Source organism: Sorghum bicolor, chromosome 10 (genome assembly GCF_000003195.3).
Source record: "Sorghum bicolor cultivar BTx623 chromosome 10, Sorghum_bicolor_NCBIv3, whole genome shotgun sequence".
Classification (NCBI taxonomy): domain Eukaryota; kingdom Viridiplantae; phylum Streptophyta; class Magnoliopsida; order Poales; family Poaceae; genus Sorghum; species Sorghum bicolor.
This window is the reverse complement of record NC_012879.2, coordinates 2,236,038-2,254,574: the sequence shown is the minus strand read 5'-3', so window position 1 is coordinate 2,254,574 and position 18,537 is coordinate 2,236,038. Positions and strand designations below refer to the sequence as shown.

Genomic DNA, 18,537 nt, shown 5'->3' with positions numbered 1-18,537 from the left:
GTAGTAGCCTAATAGACGTATAAAAGCTACAGGGAATCAGACCATTAGGGGCTAGTCCTAGGTTTTATGGTTTAATCAGTACGTACTGACACGTGACCCTGACGTGAGCATGAAAACAAAAAATGATCTTGCACGGTAAGCATAATCGTTACAGGGACCGATGAACTCAAAGGTGAAAGGGATGTCCTGTTGCGTTCACCGTTCAACACCTGAAGCTCTTCTCTCTTGCGTGGACTGGGAGACACTTGACAAAATGGAGTCCTTGATGGTGTACAGAGTACTGTACTATGTGCTACCAACTGAACAACTGTGTAGGATAAGTCTTTCAGTGTGACAGTAGCACGGATGATAGGTGTCTCTCAAGTCTACGGTACTTGTACATACTACATTGCAAGCAAAGATAAGTACAGGCTCTAGCGCAAGACTGTCTACCTGCCCTACCTCTGCCTCCAAATTCCTATGTGGTTTTGACGACACAACAGGGGGATTCAGGACGAACAGCAGGATCAAATTCAGGGTTTGTTCTGACGAACTGAACCTCAAAAGGGAAAGGAGAATGATTTTTATTGCTTGTGAACTCCCCTAAGAAACCAGTAGATCGATTGAAGCATGGCACCAACTGGATTGAACTTGAGCAACACACACTTTGACTGCAACATCGACAATGACGCGATCGCTGTTTCTTTTTTTTTTGATAAGGTCAGCATAAAAATGATCGAGTGGAGATTTGCTCAGAATTGCTTTGCTATTTTATTAGCCCAACAAAAACACATTCTACCCTGACAGGTGACATTCCATAAATCTTTGATTGGCAGCTTATTTATCAACTACAACACCTTTTTGCAAAACTTAGGCCTTGTTTAGTTCACCCCAAAAAGCAAAAAGTTTTCAAGATTCCCCGTCACATCGAATATTGCGGCACATGCATGAAGCATTAAATATAAACGAAAGCAAAAACTAATTACACAGTTTAGCTGTAAATCGCAAGACGAATCTTTTGATCCGTCCATAATTGGATAATATTTGTCACAAACAAACGAAAGTGCTACAGTACCGAAATCCGAAATATTTTCGGAACTAAACAAGGCCTTAATTTATCAAATCCTGCTAGACTTGCGTTTTTTAAAAAAAGAGTTCCTGCAAAAGGAATCTCAAAAAAAAAAGTTGCTCCAATTTTCGAACCATTCCCCCTCCATTGAATTGAAACCCCTCCAAGGTTGATCAAAATCCCAGGATGAAAAGGGCCCAAACACATAAAGAAAGCAACAGGCGTCACAGCTTTTCTACACCTCTCTTTCCCCACTCCCAACCTCCAGAAAAACGTCTGCCAGCCAAATTCAAATGCAGCCCGCTAACCGGGCCCCACTTCTCGGCCCCACCTGCATACGCACCCGGCTACACGGGTGTACATGCAGCCTCGGCCGCACGGAACAGCCTCGCGCACGTCGGCGGATCCCGCCCACCCACATCACTGTTCGGTGGGACCCATAAAACATGACCCACCTTGCAGTGACTAGGTGCTGAGCCGGACACGCCACACACCCCGCGACACGAGGACACGACACAGCTGAAGGCTGCTGCCCTCCCCTCCCCTCCGCTCCCCAGCCCAGCTCCGGCTTCGTCCTCCCCGTCCTCGGCTCTTCCCCACACCAACTCGCTCGCCGGCCAAAGCGACCCCTTCGCATCCCCCTCTCCCGCTGTCGGTGGGGCCCCGCGGCGCCCGCTTTCCGGCCCTCCCCGCATTTAATCCTCGGCGTCCGTGTTCTCCCCTCCGCGCTCACGCCCCGCCCGTGAATCGTGATCTCGCCGTCTCCCTCCCTCTGTCTCACCTCACGAGCCCCGTGTGGTGGTGGGAGTGGGAGTCGGGGGGCTGCTAAATGGCGAGCAGCGGGGTGAGGAACGGGGTGGGGCCCAGGATGAGCGCGAAGCCGGACCGGGGGCAGGGCTTCAGCGCTACGCCCAAGACAGCCGCGGGGAAGCAGCGCCTCTCCTCGGCGGCGGCGGGCGGCGCGTACCGGCGGACCAGCTCGGGCCCGCTCCCCAGCCGCGCGGCGTCGGATGGAGGTGGGTTGGGTTCGTGTGCCTCGCTCTTGCTTTGCTCTGGCTCGCCTGCTCTGGTCGTGCGGAGTGGGATCCGGATTTGGATTTTTTTGGTTCGGCGGGGTTTGGATGGGTTTGTGGATGGATTCGTAGCCGCTCTGATCTGCATTTGGGTAACTTGGCTTGCTTCGCTGTTTCCGAGTCGCTGCTGCTCAATCTGGTGCTTCAACTCGCGCGGTTTTATGGGGATGTTTTTTTTTTTACTCCTTTTCATTCACGTAAATTTAGCTGTGGATCGCTAGTACCATTTTGATTGCTAATGTTGTGCCGTAGCGCGATCGCGAATTCATTCAGATTCTGGGCTTGTTAGTTGAGCGATTTGCTTGTGCTGGTGCAAGTGTGTAACGTATCTGCAGAGCAATCGCACCCATTTCGGAACTGATGCTGTGCGTTTCACTAGGTAAATGTCGTTGTTCAGCTACCACTTGAGTTTTTTTTTTCCAGAATGGAATGGCGGTTTGGTTGACTCGGGAGGGAGGGATATTGTTTTGGCCACGGCACGATCTTGTGTTTCATATCTTTGTTGTTGCATACATGTCGTGCTCCCTGCACCCCACCACAACCAACCATCTCACTTTAAGCTGCAAAACTGATACAGCTGTTGAGAATAATGAAGAGCCACAGTTGGTGAATGTGTCTTATTGCTGGCTCAGTACGCATCTCGTGGTTAGTTTACCTTGGAGAGGATGACACCCAAGTAAATTTTACTATGTGTAGAATTAGTGAGCTACAATTTATATTAAGACAGCTCAATCCTCTTCCATGTAAGAGACTGTCCTAAATTCATATGAACCAGTAGCAGTAACATTCTCTTAATTATACTGGATGTGGATTTTCAGTGTCAGCGAATTTCTTATCAGCTAAGCTGAAGTGCATGTGGAAAATGACTCACTTTTTTGGATATCGTTTAAAATTTCTCCTGAGTTTGCTTTGGATACTTCTATGCGGCGTTTTGAAGTTCCTGTTCACTATGTTTGGTCGTTCTCTTGTGTTCTGTCAGTTTGTCATGCCTGTGAGATTGTGCACGTCTGCTTACTTAACTCTACTACCATGCCTGGAAAAGTACCCTGCGGAAAGTTGCTTTATGATAGTAGATGTTTCAGAAGAACTACTCAGCATCAGCAGTAATGATATTGAGTAGTAGTTTACACTGTTTTATGCCTACTTTGATTTACTATATGCTGTGATATGATCATTCCTATCTGAGTCTTCTTTAATCTACCCAATAGAAGAATTATTATGAAAAAGATTGAATTCCTAGTAATTCTTCTATTGGGATGATTAAATTGTCTCATTTTTTAGTTTTTTTTGACTGCATGCCAAGTGTACAAATTGTCTCATTGTTGGTCCGTGGAAACTCGTCTAGTGCGTAAGCTATTAAATATTTAAATATCTTGCAATGTTGATAACTACTCTGCTAGTGCATAGACGGTTAAATTTCATATTGCAATATTTTTATCTCCATGCTGTGTGCAACTACTTCCTAATATGATGGTTCCAAATATTTGAGGATCGAATTGTTGGTTGCCATTATGTGTAATGTTGAAATTATCAAGAACTCTCTGTTCTTCTTTTGCTTTCTGGCAATTTTGATTTGATCGAGTATCTATATTTTTGGTCAACTGAAGAATCTATTCCTCCCTGGTCCTTGCAGTTTCTAGTAGAGTAAGGGTTGCTGTAAGGCTTAGGCCTAGGAATGCTGAAGAGTTGGCCGCAGATGCAGATTTCGGTGATTGTGTTGAACTTCAGCCAGAGGTGTAGCTTGGTTTCTCTTTAGCATGTTGTGACAATTTTTTTTTTGTTGTCTAACCTGATGGAAATTTGTTATGAAGCTCAAAAGGTTAAAGCTTCGTAAAAATAATTGGGAGTCAGAGACATACGAATTCGATGAAGTGCTCACAGAGTTTTCTTCGCAAAAGCGAGTGTATGAAGTTGTTGCGAAACCAGTTGTGGAGGTATATGAATCTCAAGCTTCTATCACTTTGGAGTTAATTATTTTGACCTTTCTATTTTTTTTCTCATTTCAAGGTAGTCATAATAAGTTACATGATTCATTTACTGAAATATTACATATGATGTGACTTTGCGTATTGGATGCTGCTGATTTTTTTAATGCCCTGTTTTCCCCTCCTTTTTGTGAGCATGCATGGTATTGCAAATTGCTTCATGATAAGGTTTCCAGACATGGAAGCAATTTTGTAATTGCCTAGAATTTGTTTTCAAAGTACAGCATCTTTTATAGCTTATACTCGATCTGTTCATTTTTAGTAGGCGTATTAGGATTTTATAGTCTTTAGAGGTATATTTTGACCATCAGTTTCTCTTACAATATATCATCAGTCGCTACAAAATCAATGCTGAATTAAAAAATCTTTGAAATACAAATCTATTCATATAACTTTTATACACTAAGAGCATCTCCAACAGTTATGCAATTGAAATTTGCTATTTGTTGGAGTTTGCCAAGTCTCTAAACGTTTTGCCAAAGGAAAAATAAGTTCATCTCCAAGTGTTTGGCATTTTTGACTTGGCATTTCCCAAAATAGTGGACCCAACTATTTTTGTCCGGGAATTTTTCAACTTCGCGGGAAATTCTCTCGCGTGTCGCACGGGCGCTTTCTTTTTCGCGCGCAATTCCTTCGCCCGTCGCCGCCAATTCTCTCGCGCGTCGCGCAGCCATGTTCATTTCGCAAGTCCACGTCGCCGCTTGGTCCAGGCGTCGAGATCCGATCGAGGCAACAGTCCCATGTAGCACCGTGGCATCCTGGTCCCAAGGGTTCCGCAAGGAGGGCTTCGAGGTCGCCAAAAGAGGTCGCTGCTTGATCCAGGCCGGCGACATCTGCTCGAGGTAGCCTCACGTTGCTGCAAGAAAAGGAGGCGGTGATGGATCTCCTTCGTCCCCGCGAAGAAAGGAGGCGGCGCGCGAAGAAGGAAGGCGACACGCGGGGAAAGAAAAGAGTCGCGCATGGGGAGGAGTCGTCTCACGGGAAACTACCGTGACGTGGGGAGTACGGACACGACAAGGAGTCCAAGATTCTCGGGATATCAAAATTGCCAAGCCATTGTGTCTATGCAAAAATGCCAAGTTTGGTCCGTCAAATGCCAAGTTTGCCAAAATGCATAAGTCAAATGCAAAACTGTTGGAGAGCAATTTTTAAAGTTTTTTGCAAATTTCAAGAATGCAAAGTCCAATTGCATAACTGTTGGAGATGCTCTAAGCATGCATATATTTCACTGGCTGTTGGTCAACATTTTATGAAGTTTGACCTTTTAGTCCTAATACGTGGATGGAGTAGTTGACAAGAAAGGACAAAGCAACCGTTCAGCCCCTTTAATATTTTCTTCTGGCTATTACTGATAGTTGATTACTTTTATGTGTTACTTCCTTAGCAATGCCTATACCAATATAGAATTATGTATGTTTTGCAGAGTGTTATGGAAGGATATAATGGTACAGTTATGGCATATGGCCAGACTGGTACTGGGAAAACTTTTACACTGGGAAGACTTGGTGAAGAAGACACTGCTGCTAGGGGAATCATGGTTCGTGCAATGGAGGATATTTTAGCAGACATAACACCTGGGACTGATTCTGTCTCAGTATCATATCTTCAGGTTTGTGATGGTGGGCCTTTTGTGGTTGTGGTTGTATCTATTAGTCTAGTGCCTTTGGGATGTTGTAACAATGTATACTGGATGGTTGTTACAGTTGTACATGGAGATGATACAAGATCTCCTTGATCCTGTAAATGATAATATAGCCATTGTAGAAGACCCAAGGACTGGGGATGTTTCATTGCCTGGAGCCACAGTAGTTGAAGTTAGAGATCAAAAAAGCTTTGTGGACCTTCTAAGGGTGGGTGAGGCTCATCGTGTTGCTGCAAATACAAAGTTAAACACAGAATCATCACGAAGTCATGCGATCCTCATGGTATGCTTATGTTTCTTGAGTTTGTTTACCTATCTATATGCCTTTGCAACTATAGTATTTCTGGTAAATGATATCGCGAAATGAAATCCTCTGTGAAGGTGAATGTCAGGAGGTCCGTAAAAGGTAGAACTGAAATGGATGTCAGCATTTCTGGTGAAAATGGGCATTCGTCATCCATGATGGGGTCTTTGAGACCGCCTATTGTTAGGAAAAGTAAGCTTGTAGTTGTTGACTTGGCTGGATCAGAGCGCATAGACAAGTCAGGTGAGTCTTCTTTTCTCAATGGTATATACTTGTTCTGACTTTTCAGGTGTACGTCCACATTATGGTTTCTTGTAATTTGCAACTGTATAATATTGTGACTTGATATTTGCAGGAAGTGAGGGTCATACGTTAGAAGAGGCAAAGTCTATCAACTTGTCCTTAAGTGCTCTGGGAAAATGCATCAATGCACTTGCTGAAAGCAGTCCTCATGTACCTGTTCGTGATTCTAAGCTTACAAGATTGCTTAAAGATTCATTTGGAGGTAAGATGTGTTATGCTCTTTATAATTCTTTTACAATAATATAATAATAAGATGATCATTGCACGTGTGGCTCCAGAAAGAATAAATGTGCTATACTTTTGATCAATTCTAAAGGGCACTGCTCCATTTCGCTTCATGCTTATTCTAGAAGAGCAATTAAACCTGCAAAGTAATTTAAAAAAATAAAATTTGTGCACCCTAAATTTTAGCTTCAATGTGTTCCACGCTATCACCCAGTTGAATGGTGATGCCACTTGTTTACCGCATTGGAACAATTGTTATTGTTGCATATGAATAGCCACACAATAATGCAGGTTCACTTTAGTATCAGCATACTGAAATGTAGGCATGATTTATTGTCACAGTACCCCAAAAATTATTTTCCAGTTTTCCCAAAAGAAAAAGGGTAGAAACTAGAAAGGAGGCATTTGTTAATGATTTGACCTTTTCAACCATATATTAATGCGTACATCATGGTTTGTAGATTATCATACACTAGTAAGCAGTGAATGGATGTGATGCAGAAAAGTACTGTGAAACAGTGAAAGTACTTCATTCTTTCTTTTCAGAAAAGTACTCATCCTACTATTATGTACTAAAAAGAATCTTGTAATAACATTTGGAAAGAACATTTACAAAATTTTTGATTGGTATTCTCCTGAAATTTGACAATGGCATGAGGTATTGTGGAATTTTGTACAGTAAAGATGACATTATGGCATTGACATTTCCACAAAAATGTTGCCCGTCACTTTTATTTGCTCTAATCAAGGTCAACCTGGTGTTAAATCTCATAGGTACTGCAAGAACATCATTGGTTGTGACAATTGGTCCATCACCAAGACATCGGGGGGAAACTACGAGTACAATAATGTTTGGCCAAAGGGTACAATCTCTGCCTAGATTTTGATGGTTTTATAGTCTTTCATCTTCAAGTTGTGAAGTAGTGAGAATTTCTAGTTTTGCAGAATAGGTGAATAGTTGCAACTTTTTTCATATAATTGAGTGATTAATATTTTACTTGTGTCATGTCTAGGCAATGAAAGTTGAGAACATGGTGAAATTGAAGGAAGAGTTCGATTACAAGAGCTTATGTAGGAGACTTGATATTGAATTGGATAAATTGGTTGCAGAAAATGAAAGGCAAAGGAAATTTTTTGATGATGAAGTTGAGAGAATAAGAGCTGAAGCTCAATGCCGCATTGCTGAGTCCGAAAGGGAATGCAAAATCACATTAGAGGTTTGTTTACCATCGTCATATTCTACTATACCTTGATATTTTGTGTAGACTAATCAGCCCTGTCACTTTATCTTTGGATATTGACACCACTTTTCTTTATAATTTGCTGTCCACAAGCTAATATAAGTTGTGATCCAAACTGAATTTATTTAGATCGGCAAATCTGTATGTTTATATGGGTCTATGGGAAAACTACTGTTTCCTCCAAAAAAAAATAAGTCAAAAGAAAAAGAATAGGAAAAGTGTCAATATGTTTTTATATCCTTTTGTTGATTATTCAGCTGCAATATTGGTTCCTTTGCTTGCCATTTGTTGTTTTGAAGTGAACTATGTTAATATGTAAAGGTTCAGATGTTTCTGTGTTAATCTCACACATTGCTTTCATATGCTTATATCCTAATCCTAATAGGATAGGAAGTGTGTCTCTTCAGTTTAGAGGTTCCTAAATTAATTACTATCTCTATATCATGCTTTATTTATGCTTATTTATCAGTTTTCCTTTTCATGCAGAACGAGAAAATGAAGTATCACCAAGAATACTTGGACTCAATAAGAATAATGGAGGAGAAGTGGAAAGTACATCAACAATCACCCAAGAAACAAGTACACGTCTGATTGAGCTTTACAAGTTAGTGAATCTCATGCTATTTGAGAAATTCTAAGTGTGATTTCTTTCTCCTTCCATATTGTAGAATAAAGAGGCTGAGTCTACATCCAATGATACCGGAGAAGTGCATAACTTACTGCAGAATGAGAAAATGCTACGTCAATCGGCTGAAGATGAGGCCAGTGACCTCAAGAATCAAGTATCACACTGGAAAAAGCTGGAGGTGTTGTTAGCTTAAAACCTTTTCTTTTTGTGTCAAATTATTGCCTCAGTGTCCTGATAGCAAAGTGGCTCGCCTCACTCATCTTGTAGGCTACAGCTACAGCTGAGGTAGTAAAACTCCGGAAAATGCTAGATGCTGAAGCTAGCCAGAAAGAGAAACTTGAAGAAGAAATAGATGTTTTGAGGAGTCAGTTATTGCAGATGAGTATGGAAGCTGATGAGGTAGTTGTTATACCATTGTCAAGGATTTTTTTTCCTGTGGGAAGCTGCTATATCTCTTTGTAACTTATTTCTATTTCTGATTTGAACTGTGATGCTACCCTAACATAATCGGTCTGTTTTCTCTTCATTCCAATTTGGTCACATCAGACAAGGAGGAGTCTTGATAAAGGAGATGGGCCAGGAAAAATATTTCCTGGTTTAGATTCGTTGGTGTCTCAGACTCGAGGTTCGCAACCCAGAGAGCAGAGCAATGGACCAAAGCAACCAATTGCCAAACTCTTTGAACAAGGTATTTGTTCCTTATGTATTCTCTCAGTTTCTACTTGGTCTGCCTATTTCCTGAAACTCTGTAAGCAATCTCCAATAGTAAAAGTAAAATTTTCTCACAAGTTAAAATACTACCTGTCCTACTGTGCTACCTTTTTTTTGTAACGTATTTGGATGCAAATATACTTGTGTAGACATGCTATTGATAAAAATATGAAATACGAGGAATGGTACGGTCACTGGGTTTAAGATGACATCGTGAAAATGTTAGATGATAGACTTAAGATAGAATTTTGTGAAGCACCCTGTCCCTTGTTTTCAACCTTACCTTCCCAACTATTGATATCAAAACATATGGTGCTTAAATTTCCTCACTCTATTTCAGTTGGGTTAAAAAAGATATTGTCATTGCTTGAATCTGAAGAACCTGATGTCCGCGTTCATGCAGTGAAAGTTGTTGCAAATCTGGCAGCTGAAGGTGAGTGCTACTTGTTCATAATTGTATTGTTTGTCCATGGAATTTGCTATCTGAGCATGTTTCAGGCATAACTTTTAAGCAGCAGCCAGCCGCTTCTTCTATGTGTAAAGTCTGTTTTATATCCTGTGCGTGCATATAAGTATATAATTATTTTGGATTGGATGCATACCAATGAAGCATTATTATTCCCAACATATTTTGTAGTAAAACAGCATTTCTCTATATGTATGCAATGGACTCCTCACTCCTGAACTTTTAAAGTTTACGTTGAAGTATACTGCTGTAATAGTTATGTATACGTTGAAGTACTTGATTTTACTTGACAGGCTGACAACATTGTGTCTTTAAAGGTATTGCAAATCATCAATTAACTACCCTCAACCTTGTGCATTTCAGAGGCAAATCAGGAAAAGATTGTAGAAGCAGGTGGCCTCACTTCCCTCCTTACGCTACTTAGGAGCTCTGAGGATGAGACAATTCGTAGGGTAGCAGCAGGAGCAATTGCTAATCTTGCAATGAATGGTCAGTGGACCAGTACTGTTTTGTAATTCATGACAGAGATCCTTTGATAGTGAGCTTCTCTCAGTGGTAGAAATTGGTCTCATTATCTTTTTATAATAATTTATACATGCAGAAACAAATCAAGATCTTATCATGGATCAAGGAGGTGTAACCTTGTTGTCTATGACAGCATCTGATGCCGAGGATCCACAAACTCTTAGAATGGTGGCTGGAGCAATAGCTAACCTTTGTGGCAATGGTAACTCTGATTTTTGCTTGTTATGCAAGAGTTTGGTCTACTGCAAGATAGTAATGCACTGAATAGTATACATCAGAAATCTAATACTTTGGATGAGCCAATTATAGGTTTTGGCTGCTGCCTATATAAACATTTAGATTCCTTCTTTTTATGTTTAACAGAAAATATATATATACGAGTCTTGATTCTTAAAGTTCAGTTAGATTGACAGAACTTGTGCCAATCTTGCAGGTCATTGGCCAAAGTGTAGGCCCCAGCATTATTTTAGCTAACCCTAGAGTATATATATGAACATAAGATGAATTGGATGATCATCTTCTAACCACGTGCTTGTATCCAAAAACTAAACTTGGGACTAAAAGGCTTTGTTGTTGTTGTTGTTATATCCAAAAACTAACATTTTGTTTATAAGCAGACAAACTGCAAACACGGTTGCGGGGAGAAGGTGGAATTAAAGCATTGCTTGGGATGGTTAGGTGTGGGCACCCTGATGTCCTTGCTCAAGTTGCACGTGGCATTGCAAATTTTGCAAAATGTGAATCTAGAGCAGCTACTCAAGGTAATGTATTTATGCTTATACTGTGTGGTTGTTTTCCTTATTAGGGTGATTGCATGCAGTTTGGTTTGAACAGGGAGCATACTGCAGAATACAAATTTGTGACAGATTTTCCAGTATTATTGTATTAATAACTCATGAGAAGTGTTCTATAACATGAACTTATCAATGCACAACTAAACTGTCCTGAAAAAAAGCACAAGTAAAATGAAATTTAAAAACCTAATGCTTTGAGGCGATACTCTGAATTTTCTGTTGTGCTAATCTCAGTATTAGAATGCTTGATGTGAAAATTTAAGAATGGCATGCCTTTTCATGTTTGATATAATTTTGAGAAATATACTTGTGTGCTATTGAGAAGAATGATAGATGCATCCTTAGAGCAGTCCAATGCATTTGTGTTGATATAAGTGGCCTTTTGTTCCTTTTTTCAGGAAATAAGGTGGGAAAATCACTATTAATCGATGACGGATCACTTCCTTGGATTGTAAAAAATGCTAATAACGAAGCTGCCCCAATTAGGCGGCACATTGAGCTTGCACTGTGTCATTTGGCACAACATGGTATCCTTCCCATCACCGCTCCTTTTATTGTGGGTGCACACACACAATACTATATGCGTAAGTTTGAATTTGTTCTTTTCCGCAGAAGTAAATGCAAAAGATATTATCAATGAAGGTGCCCTATGGGAACTTGTTCGGATTTCAAGGGACTGTTCTCGAGAAGATATAAGGAAATTGGCATATCGGACAGTGACGTCCAGCCCCACTCTTCAAGCAGAGATAAGGAGATTAGGAATAAAAATGTGATAACAGAACAAAGTGCAGCTGGAGCTCACACTATGAAGTTTCATTTCTCGTGCATATATAGAGGTGCCCATTGCTCTGAGTGCTGGTAATCAAGCATATCTCCCCTTGATTTACCTGATTTTGGCAGGCATACACGGGCAGGCACCGCACTGACTAATCAGAAGAGGCAATGGCCTTTGCACCAACTTTCTCCTCGAGAGTTAACTTTTTCTTTGTTTTGAGGGGACAGTTGAAAATCTGGACAGCACTAGCAATTCATTTATTTGTAATAATTTTAGCATAGCAGATGTGACCTATCCAATGCAGCGTTTGTAAAGTTTTTGCTGTATAAATATCAAGGCCGAAAGGAGTGGTTTCGCAGTTTGAAGTATACCTACATTCCCTGATCCCTAGAAGGTTTAACTTTATTTATATATATACTGCAGATGAGTCATATTTGTAAACTGTGATTTTATTTCTTTCTTAAGCGTTGACACTGCCATTTCTTTTACCATATCTGTTCTCAGATCATCTTTGTGAGGCACAACTTTTGGAATGCTAAGCGACACTATATTTTTTTATATACATATTTAAGACTGTTTAGTTAATATATTTTGATTTTAACCTAGAGCTAACCCTCACCTTGGACAATAAATAAGATAACACTATCACACTATATGTACAATGCATGCATGGAGTCCTTGTGGCCTCCGTCAAAGACTTATACAAAGTTGGGTTTATATGGGCATACTTGATACTCCATTCTAAATTATGAGAAATTTCGGCTTTTATAGTTACACTTACACAGTTTTGCTCTGCACTTAAAGATATTTCAAATAAAAGTTCTTGTTTTTCCAGGTATATAACATTTGCTATGCATGATATAAAAGTTGTTCTTGTTTTTCCAGGTATATAACATTTGCTATGCATGATCTAGATGCATAACTTTTGCTAACAACTTACATAATTTAGAATGGAGAGAGTAGTAAAAGCAATCTATCTAGACAATATATTGTATGACTTATAAGCTGTTTATGTACAAACGCTATGTTTTTATAGCTTTTTTTTGTTGTTTTTTCAGGCCATGTTTCTTCCCACGCCCCCCATTTATTCTAAAATGTAGGTTCTTAGAGAAGCGCCTTTTCTGACTACTCTAGTAAACAGCCTATATCCCCCAAGTGTAGCAACTTCTTAGAGCATGATCCTATAAAAATATATAAAACCAGTTTCATATTTGTTCCGAGTTAAAACAATTTCTTTTCGAATACACAAAAAATTTACACATTATTATATTAGGATAGAAGAGTTAGTTAAAACAATTTTTATATGACTTTCTAAGGTTAAATATGATTTTAATATTTTAAATACATGTTACATTTTTTTTATATATTTAATTGACCTCTCCGAACTATCACGTACCTCTCTTGTGTGTGACATGGCACCACGTAAGACGACTGATGTGGCGCTACATCATCTAAAACTGTTTGCAAAATCGCTGATGGAGATAATTGGACGGTTAAAATTCTGTTTTTTTTCCAGTTCAGAAAGATAGGAATCATGCAAGTGTTTGGCAAAAAAACAGCTCACAACAGCTTAGAGCATCTCCAAGAGCTTGGCTAAACTTAGTAGTCAAATTCTAATGTTTAGCTATTTTGTAAAATAGATAACTTCTTAAAAAAGAAGAGGTTCACAACAGCCTTGCTATCAGATAGCTAGTGCCAGTTGTTGGCTATATATGACCAGCGAAAATCAAGGGATAGCAAACTTTCTATTTTACAAAACCAAATAGCACATCTGTTGGAGCCTATTTTTCTTCTATAGAAGTTCTAAAAGACTTTCATAACAAGAATAGCAAAGTTGTTGGAGTTGCTCTTATGTTGTGAGCTGTACCAAACAGGCCCATAGTTGAGGAATATATCGACTTTTTCCATGCTTATCCCTACACCTCAGGCCCGTTACCTGCCTTCCAGCTAAGGATGAAAACGGTCGGAAACGGTCGAAAAACTCCTAAATTGTTTTCTACTTTTACATTTGAAATACGAAAACGAAAACGAAAACGGTAAAGTCGGACATGAAAACGAACACGAACTTACGAAATATCGAGACTTTCGAAAACGAACCAATTCGATCGGATTTACGTCGAACACGGTCGATATACGAAAACCTAATACGAAATACCAATACGTAGTACCAAGTGCACGACTAAGTATATACACGATCAAGTTTAAGTGCATATAATAATTAAAAAGTGCATGATCCTTGGTCTTAGGTATTTAATATAATAGCCCACACATAAATACAAGTCTTGAATAAGTAATTAATAGCTAGCAGGAACGCACTAGCCACCAGTACAAAGAACGCAGATGCATGGTGAGTAGTCTGTAATTGGGCTGTGTGACCCTACGGTTGACTAAATTCGGTTTAAACCAAATTTTGAATTCGAAATATTTCAAATTAAAAGTAGAAAAGTAGAAAACGGTCGAAAAATATCAAAACCGTTTTCTACTTTTACATTTAAAATACGAAACCTCTAAAATACGAAAACGATAAAGTCGGACAAGAAAATACGAATTCGATCGGATCAAATATAGAAAGCGGTTCAGTTCGGTTCGGGATATTTCCGTTCCGTTTTCATCCTTACTTCCAGCCCATGACACAAGGCACAGCCCATACACCTCCTCTCTTCCTTCGAAAAAAAAAAGGAAAAACACCTCCTCTCTTCTCCGGCGGCGGCGTGGAGGGGTCGCACGAGCGAGGATCCTTCTTCTTCTCCGGCGGCGGCGCGGGGATAGATTGCGCGAGTGCCTGAACGCGCGAGTTTGAGTTTGAGCTTGCGTTTCGCGAGCCCGATCTCTCGCCAAACCCTAGCCTCCCATCCGCCGTCTTCCTCCGCTAACCGCCGGCGATGGCTGGCCCCCACCGTCAGGTCACCGGCACTCATCTACATTCCGAGCGGATTAGGCTTCCCTTGGGTGGCAATGGTGAAGGTCTTTCGCGACGAGGAAAGCCGATACTACGAGGACCATCCTCTCCTGAACGTGCAGTTTGCCAACCACAAGCATCTGGACAAGGTCTGCATCTGCAAGATCCATGTTTTGCATCCTCAAAGGACTTGCTTGACACTACACCATTGGAAGAGTCGATCACTGCTGTTCCACAGACAGTGCCACATAACACCATTGACGGCACACCTACCACTTCCCCATCCTGTTATGAGAAATTTGTGGCGGGTACTACGGAATCCCTACCTGCAGTGCAAGACGTAGATGGTTCATCCTTGGACAAGTTTATTGACGAATTTACCACCGCCGATGGCTTTCAGCAATCAGCTTCATCTATTGTGTCACGTGAAGAGTTGATGACTGCAAGTTCAGGGACAGTGTCACACAACACCAGATTGTCCAGCTTTTCCATCTTTAGCTGTGAGAAGTTTGTGGCAGGTGCTGCTGAGTTTGCATCTGGAAAGGCATTGCAAGATCCACATTTTGCATCATCAAAGGCGTTGCCCGATACTACATCATTGGAAGAATCGATTACTGCCGTTCCACAGATAGTGCCCCATAAAACTATTGACGGCTCACCTAGTACCCTCCAATCCAGTTATGAGAAATTTGTATCTGGTGCTGCAGAGACCATACCTACACGGCAAGACCGAGATGTTTCATATTTAGATAAGATTCTCGATGAGATTTTCTACAGTTCATCAGAGACTATCACTGCCGTTCCAAAGACTGTGTCACATACCACTATCGACGGCTCACCTAGCACTCTCCAATCCAGTTGTGGGAAGCTTGTGTCTGGTTCTGCAGAGACCACCATACCTGCACTGGAAGACCAATATGATTCATTTTTAAATAGCGCTATTAATGAGCTTATTGCCGAGCTTGTTGACAGTTCATCGGAAGAGTCGACCACTGCTAGTCCACGGATAGTGCCCCATAATGCCACTAATGGCTGTCAGCAATCTGCTTCATCTATTGGCTCTAAAATTTTGATCCGACGTCATATGGATTGCTATCAGGCATTTTACATTAGGATGGACCGAATGGGATCTTTCTGGACTTACCCTGACGTAGGTGGGCCATTTCCCAGCATACACGAAGCTGAGGTTGCTATCATCTACTTTATTAATGTACTGCGGTATGGAGCAAGGTGAAGTTTCTTTTGACTTTGTTCTAGCTCGTTTCTTTCTAAACTGCAAGCAACCATTATTCGTTATAATGCACCCAAAGGACTAGATAGGCACAGGCTTTCTTGTATGTCATGCCTTGTTACTATTCATGGGTTTCATGTGATGGATATATATTACCCTTCATGAACTAATTATGTGCAGTTCTCTGATCTGAATTAGGTGCAAGGAGCAATATGATTTATCTCGTGGGGATAGTAATTACCCTTACTTTCTTAAGGGCCCACCAAAGAGAGATCCCAATTGGCAAAGTAGTAAGAATACCTATGATGAAAAACAATATTTGGTTCAAGCTTTACTGGACCAGTATAATAGTGACAACGATCTTTTTGGGGTCTGATCCCTCCTTCCCTCCCTCTACACGCCCATGGCACACACACACTAATGCAATGGTTTACTGATCTTCTTGTTTCAGGATCTTGCACATGAACTTAAAGATCTTTTGAAGTGGCACTGGATTGAAGAGGATCCTTGGTGGTATTATCATTTCAATTTCACAACGAAGCGAAAGGCTGATGATAGCACTGACAACAAACTATTCTTTGCTGAAGTGTCACATTTTCTCGGAGAAAAGGCCTTTGAGATCAACTGTTGCTGCATTATTGAAACTGAAGATGATGGTATTCGTACTTCTGTTTATACATTATGTTCTGCATGCTTAACATAGTGGTTAATGGTGCAATTACAGTTTTACATCAAATATGGAGGAATATTAATTCATCGATATCCTATATATATGGAAGTCATATGTTAAGCATGGTCTTTGGTGTTGTGTTTATGCTCATATAAATATTACAACACACACTTTTGTTACACCCATGGAATGTATGTCGCAACAGCATTTGTAGTTTTCTTTGCTAAATGTAGGATATGATGTCTAGTTATTAATCAAAGTGAGATCAGTTTATATTATGTTCAACAGTTCAGGTACTTTGTTCATACAATTTTCCTCTGTCCACGCATGGTTGATGATTTGGTGCTAACTCTTCTGTTAGATGTAAAAAAATCTGCTAAATGTAGAAGTTATCCAGAATTCCCAAACAGGAGTTGTTTATGTATTGATTGCATGTACATATTTCTTTACCTCCATCTACTTGATAGTTATGAACATCTTATGCTTGGTTTATGATTTAGCAGTTATTTGACAAGTGATTTTTTTTCTTATGAAGGTGATCAATGCCATGGTTGTAGAAACAACAGGGATCCTATGAAACACCCCAAGAATACTAATGCATATACTGGAGGTCACTTTGTTGAGGGTCCTGGGGTTATTTTGTCTGATTACGTTAGCACGCTTCACTTTGCGGTTTTGTTTTTCCAGGAGCTCTTCGCACTTGATGTCTTATTGCTAACTGCGTGTGCTCCCCCAATTCTATAGGATGATGATGACGATTATGATAACTATGACGACGACGATGATGACGACTTCGACTTTGACGTTGATGATGGCGATGGCGTCAACAGCGACAGGGAGGATGGGGATGAGGAGGTGGACGACATTGTAGAGGATTGTAATGTGGGGCACACTAGACCGACTGTGTTAGACGTTGTATGTGTATAGGCATATCTTGGAGTGGGTTATGAGTCTGGGGAGACAGGGTTTCTTTGATCTGGTTTCGGATGTATTTTCCATACAAGTAATATTTGTTGTTGAGCTGTGAGACACCGAAGTGAGGGAAATCGATCTAGGCATGTGGCGACCTTTTTTGTTTTAAAAAATGAAAGGCATGTGGTGAAGTCATTAAATAAGATCTAGGCTGGTTGAGGATGACTGCACGTGGAAGGGTCATGGCTGTGTCAGGCTGTGTTTTGATTGTGAACAGTGAACTGGTTTTGTGTTGTGTGATGGTGAATAGTAGTCTAAAACGAAAAAGGAGATCTGTATTGTCGATGGTTAGTTGTAAACTGAAATTAAAGAAAATTGGAGTACACTAAATGTGAAAGAAAAGAAATTATGTTGATAACCCCCTTCAGGGCTGGATAACGAGCTAAGCTGGCTCGGCTCGGCTTGTTATGACTTGTTAGGATAACGGCTTGTTATCTTAACGAGAAGCTAGCTTGGCTCGGCTCATTATGAGCTCAAGCTGGCTCGTTAAGCTCGCGAGTCATGTATAAAAGGTACACAAAATATAATAATTGTATTTATCTGAAGCTTAAAAATAGTAATAATGTAAAAATAATATATCCAATAGTCTTAAGCCGAACAAAATATTCATATGAGCTAACATATTAGTCATTTGTAAAGTGTAAGATATGAAGTAATATAAAACTAATATAAGTTGTGATGATTTTTTTTTCTGAAATTGTAGCTTGTTTGGCTCGCGAGTTAGCTCGAATTAGCTCGTTATAGCTAATGAGCTAAAATTTTGGCTCGACTTGGCTTGTTATGATAACGAGCCGAGTGAGTTAACGAGTTTCGAGTTTTTTTTTTGTCCGGGCTTACCCTCCTTCCATGCAGTTTCCGTGGACTTTTTATAGTGTCATACATTCGGTGTTACAATGGTATTGCTCGAGGAGGATGTTGATATATACGCCTGTCTAGCCGGCTGGTGAGCCGTTTTGTTGAGCTCGCTGGGAATCTTGAAAGTCCTGTGTTGTCACCCTTCGTCACATCTGATGAAACGGTTGGTGAATGGCTTACATCTCCGGTC

The 18,537-nt window shown here is 40.4% G+C and overlaps 2 protein-coding genes across 2 annotated transcripts; both read left to right on the top strand.

The window, feature by feature from the left end:
• LOC8068414 (kinesin-like protein KIN-UB) lies at nucleotides 1,569-12,208 on the top strand. Its single transcript, XM_002437739.2, has 19 exons — nucleotides 1,569-2,064; nucleotides 3,755-3,855; nucleotides 3,933-4,055; nucleotides 5,530-5,715; nucleotides 5,810-6,031; nucleotides 6,130-6,295; nucleotides 6,408-6,557; nucleotides 7,355-7,443; nucleotides 7,594-7,797; nucleotides 8,308-8,400; nucleotides 8,490-8,627; nucleotides 8,717-8,848; nucleotides 8,996-9,137; nucleotides 9,501-9,593; nucleotides 9,990-10,115; nucleotides 10,228-10,353; nucleotides 10,769-10,912; nucleotides 11,344-11,472; nucleotides 11,558-12,208. Exons 1-19 carry the CDS (start codon nucleotides 1,878-1,880, stop codon nucleotides 11,716-11,718), a joined length of 2,712 nt encoding a protein of 903 aa, XP_002437784.1. The 5' UTR covers nucleotides 1,569-1,877; the 3' UTR covers nucleotides 11,719-12,208.
• LOC8068413 lies at nucleotides 14,234-17,627 on the top strand. Its single transcript, XM_021450322.1, has 5 exons — nucleotides 14,234-15,849; nucleotides 16,049-16,220; nucleotides 16,302-16,506; nucleotides 17,056-17,171; nucleotides 17,265-17,627. Exons 1-5 carry the CDS (start codon nucleotides 14,603-14,605, stop codon nucleotides 17,445-17,447), a joined length of 1,923 nt encoding a protein of 640 aa, XP_021305997.1. The 5' UTR covers nucleotides 14,234-14,602; the 3' UTR covers nucleotides 17,448-17,627.